This window comes from Chelonoidis abingdonii, chromosome 4 (assembly GCF_003597395.2).
Source record: "Chelonoidis abingdonii isolate Lonesome George chromosome 4, CheloAbing_2.0, whole genome shotgun sequence".
NCBI lineage: Eukaryota > Metazoa > Chordata > Testudines > Testudinidae > Chelonoidis > Chelonoidis abingdonii.
In genome coordinates, this window is record NC_133772.1 from 131,889,434 (window position 1) to 131,895,503 (window position 6,070).

The following is a 6,070-nucleotide window of genomic DNA, read 5'->3' on the forward strand; positions in this document are numbered from 1 at the left end:
CTAAAACTGAGACTGGTATCAAAGATTTTGCTGAGTTTGAAACAAACAACTGGAGCCTGGTGTTGTTGACTGTAAACCAGTTTCAATCTAAACCTTAATTTTGTTACAAGTGAGTGCTTAAAACTTACCAGAGGAACGCCAGAAGTTACCCTGGCTGTATTTTCTCTGCTCATACCTTTGTCAGTATGATGAAAAGGGGACATTTTTGTATCAATCCAGTGGAATATGCTGGTGGTTGATATACCAGTTTAAGCAGAACTATTGTACAGTGAATTAATAAAATATTTTTGTCTTGTGACCTGACAACCAAGGTGGGGGTACCCTGTGCACTAACTCCTGGAAATTGGTGTCTTGTTGCAAAAGGCTTAATTCTAAAATTAGCTGGGATGTATTTTGCAACCTGATGTTATTGCTAATGAACTTACTAATGAATGTCTTCCACAATTTGTTAGTAAATTGTACTTCAGACAGTAATTGTTTAAATATTGATCTGCAGAACACATTTTAGAAAACTGGGTAGCTTTCTATGTCATGAAATTCTGTCTTTCAGTTCATTTACACTTGTAATCTCTGGTCCCAGTTAGATTAGAACCCCATTGTGCTTGGTGGTATTAAAAAAAATCTGTTGTAAAACACAGTAATAGCAAAGTGGCTGCTGCTGAAAGGGTAAAATTGCATTTGGAAATAGTGTGTGATCCAGCTCATACCCATACAGAGCTCTTATCTTGGATATATCTTCTCTAGGTATTCTGCCTCGTAGCTGGTCTCATTACACTGTACCTGCTGGCATGACTGTTATTCAGTGGGTGTCTGACTTCAGTGAACGCATTAAACAACTACAGAATATTTCCCAGGCAGCTGCTTCTGGTGGAGCAAAAGAACTAAAGGTATCGATCTTGCGTTGTATTGTCTTTTTTTTCTCAAAGGCTTTTCTGAAATTCTGAGATCAACAAGTATTCAACTCTTCTGAAACTGCTAATTCTTTCCTATAAAACTGACTGTAGGATTCATAAAATTGTTTCTACATGTGTATTTTAGTAGGAAACTAACCCTTTGAGGGTAAATCTTCATCTGAGGAAACATGCCATACGTAGTTTGCAAGATGGTCCATATTTTAGTGCAACTCCTTGTTTAAATAGATATTGAATGTAGCTAAGTGCCATTGCAGTAGATTCTATAGAAATTTCTAAAACGTACAACTCTTTTTTTCACAGAACATCCATGTGTGCCTGGGTGGCTTGTTTGTACCTGAGGCTTATATTACTGCTACAAGACAATATGTAGCTCAAGCAAACAGCTGGTCCCTGGAAGAACTTTGTCTAGAAGTCAATGTTACAACTACTCAGAATGCAGTCCTGGATGCTTGCAGTTTTGGAGTCACAGGTTAGCTGATGTGCTTTTTACAATGTGGAAGGAAGGAAATAGGTGTTAGCCCTTAACACTGGGAATTTATCTTCTATAAAAATGCTGGTACAGACCATATCAAATACATAACACCAAGGGGAGTTAACGAGCACAGTGAAAGTTTGATTGCAGTTGCACTAGACATAGCATTGGAAGTTAATTTCTGTGGGGGATTCTGCATTATTTAAAAACATGTTAATGGAAAACTTTGCAATGTTAGTGCATAATGGTTGAGACTCCTTATGAATGAACATTGTCAGTAGTAATACAATATGGATAAATGCAAATAACATTAGTCAAAATGTTAGAGTAGTGCTCTGGTGGCTTTCTTTTATTCCTCTAATAGCCTTCACTGTTACCTTTTCTGGAGTATTTTTTCATCTGTATAAATTAGGTCTCCCATTTTCACAGTAGGACTAAATATCAATGACCACACTTTAGATGGGTGAATCTACCTCTGGACTTGAAAGTGGAGTGGAAAGGAAACTTCCTTTAAATGTGTATATGCTTCCCTTTCAGGAAAGACCTTACATTTTCATATTTAACTCATAGGTTTGAAGCTTCAGGGAGCTACATGCAGTAACAATAAACTGTCCCTTTCAAATGCTATATCAACAATATTGCCCATAACACAGCTTCGCTGGATCAAGCAGACAAATGCAGATAAAAAGGCTAATGTGGTAAGTAATATGGAGACAAATGTTCTGTCATTCTGTGACTCCTTTCAGTAGTGGTTCATCAGCTGTAAATTCTACTTTCTCTGGTGCCCTAGAATAAAAATGGAGAAATACCTGCTTCCATCTCATTAGTCTTGGGTCTGGTCTACAGTAAGAGTTTCTCAAATGTAGCAGTGTTAAACCAAATGAACCCTGCACCCTTCCAACACAACGAAGCCCTTTACTTCGATATAAAGGGCTCTTAATGTCGATATCTGTACTCCTCCCCAATGAGGGGAATAGCACTGAAATCAGTATTGCCATTTCGAATTAGGGTTAGTATGGCTGCAAATCGATGGTATTGGCCTCCAGGAGCTATCCCACAGTGCACCATTGTGACCTCTCTGGACAACAATCTGAGCTCAGATGCACTGGCCAGGTAGAGAGGAAAAGCCCTGTGAACTTTTGAATTGCATTTCCTGTTTGTGCACCATAGAGCACTGATCAGCACATGTGACCATGCAGTCCCAGAGTCAAAAAAGAGCTTCAGCATGGACCATATGGGAGATCCTGAATCTGATCTCTGTATGGGGAGATGAATCTGTTCTATCAGAACTCCGTTCCAAACGACGAAATGCCAACATTTGAAAAAAATCTCCAAGGCCATGATGGACAGAGGCCACAACATGGACGCAACACAGTGCTGTGTGAAACTTAAGGACCTGAGACAAGCATACCAGAAAGCCAAAGAATCAAATGGAGGCTCACAGAGAGAAGGGCGACTGACAACTGTAGCTATCGCACAGTTCCTGCATTCTCTGAAAACCATTTGAATTCTGGGCTGAGCTCCTAAAGCCTGAAGGGTCAAAAATGTTGTCGGGGGTGGTTAAGGGTATATGTCAGCCCCCTGTTCCTCTCTTCCCCCCCCCTCCGCCCCCCCGTGAAAGCAAAGGGAAAAAATAGTTTCTCACCTTTTTTCAATGTCACCATATGTCTACGGGATGCTGCTGGCAGACGCGGTGCTGCAGTGCTACACAGGGAAAAGAGCGCAAAATGATTGATTGATTGCTGTTGCTTTCACGGAGGGAGGATTGACTGACGATATTTACCCATAATCACCTGTGACACTGTTTTTGCCCCATCATCCATTGGGATCTCAATCCAGAATTCCAATGGGCGGGGGAGACTGCGGGAATTTTGGGATAGCTACCCATAATCCAATGATCTGGAAGTCTATGCTAGCCTCGATACATGGACGCACACCGCTGAATTAATGTGCTTAGTGTGGCCACATGCACTCGGCTTTATATGATCTGCTTCCAAAAATCGGTTTCTATAAAATTGAAATCCTGTAGTGTAGACATACCCTTACATTTTGCAGTACCACAGATGTTCCTTTCCAATGTGAGTTTTCAAACTGGAGTTATCCTCGGAGTCTTGCAAACAGATCTCGTGTTGCTACCACCCTCCTTCCTTTGTGGCTAGCTGGAGGTATCAAGAAATTTTAAACTCGTGTAGCATTGGGTCCTGAAGTCTGAACACCACCTTAGAAATGTATTATAAAAGTATACTTTAGCCTGGCAGGCTGCGAGTTCTGTCTTAGGAGTACAGTTGATCTTGGTTGGGGGAGGATGGGCAAAGTTCAATATGGAATGTCTCTATTTATAATTTCCAGTGGTGGGGACCTTTACTGTCTTTGACTTATCTTGCATTCAGCTGTCTTGTCCGCATTTTAATAAATGCTTAACTTCTTTTCCAGGTTACATTACCAGTTTATCTGAACTTCACCCGTGCTGATCTTATCTTCACTGTTGACTTTGAAATAGCTACCAAGGAAGATCCTCGTAGTTTCTATGAACGTGGTGTTGCAGTCCTCTGCACAGAGTAACAAAATAACGCTTTCTAACTGGTAAATTCCGTGTCTTTAATCTAGTCTACAGTGTTAGTTTTAACTTCCAAGGCATGGTTAAGTTGTCTTGCTAGAGGCTGGGCTTCTTGCCAGGGTTTCTAGTGATACTGATGGTTTGAGGAGGAATTGGATGTGGTTTTTAGATGGCTGTAGTTACATGTGGTAATGTTTGGTAGTTCTTACTACATTAAATACATTCTGTAGCATGATTTGTAGCTCTTTATTTCATTTCTAAAAGCTTTGTTCTTGCCATGACTTGCTCTAAAGAATTACTTTCACTAATGCTTTTAAATGTTCAGGGAATGGAGAATGATGGTGAAACATTACCCAGGTCTTCAATAACAAATGATGCTAACCTACTAAGAAACAAGTGCCATAAATGGTAAAACTGAACTTGCAGATCTCCTGTATAAATCACCAGTAACCAGAAGTCAGAATTAATTCAGTGGAACAAGTTGAAATTGAGCAAACACTGGTTTTCAAAAGGAAGAGAAGGGAGATGTCATGCCAGTATTACTGTTACACAGGAGCGATGAACTGCACACATTGCTTTATCTACATGGAATAGATATGAACCACCTACATTCTTAAATGAGAACTACCCTGTACGCAGAATGCTAACTTTCAGAAAAGTTTCATCACCTCCAATGATACTTCCTCACAATGCCCACAGTGCTGGTTACTGTAAGTTTCCGTTAATATCAACATGCCTGCAGACACTTGAATTTAGATCCACTTGGCTCTTTTTTTAATGGGGTGTTTCCATCTCTGAGAGCAGCATCATTGACATAAGCTAATAGCTCTACCAAACTTATTATGGCAAATACCTTGAGGCGTCTCTTCTGATTGCCTACGCTAAAGAGTGGTTTTATTCCGTTTGTTCCTTAAAGGGACACTTAAAGCTGGCAGACCCAAAAATCTGACCCACCCGACCAAATAGCTTTTGGTTACACAGTAGTTGCTAACATTTTAAACTCTCTGGTGCTCTCAAAATACAACTTTACTAGATTTTTACTTGTTTGGCTCCTTTATCTTCAGAAATTTCTAGGGCAGCAAAACAGCCTGCAATTTCTGAATACTGTCTCACTTGATTGATGATCCTCATGCACAGAATAGTTCTGAACATGGATGTTGTCTCACATTCCTTCCAATGAAGTGCATGACTTGTTTGTGCCTTTAAAGCTTACTAAAACACCCCTAAGCCTTCTAAAAGCCTCATCAAATGAGACTGGTATTTGGACTGCATGTGGCAACATTCTGGAGTATCCATCTAAACTTCCTGTGCTATTCAGGTAATTTGAATATCAAATGCAGAATAAAATTTGCATTAATAGAGCTTTGCTGTTCTGTGTTCCCATTTGGCATTTGAGACCTCTGAACTCCTGTACGCAGGGAAACATGGGTCTTAGATGGGCTGATCATGTGGCTGTAAGAACTCAATAAGCCATGCTTACACAGAGGTACATATGCAGGCGTGTACTTGGCATGGGGGAACACAACCTGCACTGTATTGGGAAACTGTAGCTCTTAGAATGATGGCACCCATATGGCTTGTGAGTCTGTGGCAACAGTACAAGTAGCCTGTCATTGACCAGCAGCCTGATCCTTGGAGTGGGTGTGTCCACCACTGGGAGGGTGGGTAGTATCAGCTTTTGGTGGAGCCTCACTAAAATTCTTACGTAAGAACCTCTAAGCCCTGCTGCCTTGAAGGAGGAATGAAGAACATGGCAACTTTCTCCAGAGTGCCAGATTTAGAACAAATTACAGGGGGATGATTAGCTAAAAACCCTTTTATGATTCAGTTGATGAGCGAGCAGTACTTTTTTAGAGATTCTAGAGCACCACTGGGGTAAAAAAGGCTTTAAGAGCTAGGTTCTGTAGGCAGTCTGTCAGCTTCCACTAAAATAGCGGAGTTTTTTGCATTCACACTTACCATGATATAGATCCCTAAACTACATGTTAAAGATGCTGTTTTATACATAAACTGATCCTTGCTGTAAGTTAAATGTAGGGCTTGTGTAGATAACTGAGTTTTAGACCACTTGACAGTAGATTAAAGCCTATCCACAAACTAGTTCTAAAAAGTGTTACCCTACATCTT

The 6,070-nt window shown here is 40.4% G+C and overlaps 1 protein-coding gene across 1 annotated transcript in view; it reads left to right on the top strand.

Moving 5' to 3' along the window:
* DYNC1H1 (dynein cytoplasmic 1 heavy chain 1) overlaps positions 1–4,178 on the top strand; it is a 70,051-nt gene extending 65,873 nt beyond the window's left edge. The window contains exons 72-75 of the mRNA XM_032777405.2: positions 745–887; positions 1,215–1,383; positions 1,957–2,084; positions 3,820–4,178. Of these exons, the coding sequence (XP_032633296.1) occupies positions 745–887; positions 1,215–1,383; positions 1,957–2,084; positions 3,820–3,948 (569 nt within the window). The 3' untranslated portion in view covers positions 3,949–4,178. The remainder of the gene's footprint in view (positions 1–744; positions 888–1,214; positions 1,384–1,956; positions 2,085–3,819) is intronic.
* Positions 4,179–6,070: the final 1,892 nt, after the last annotated feature.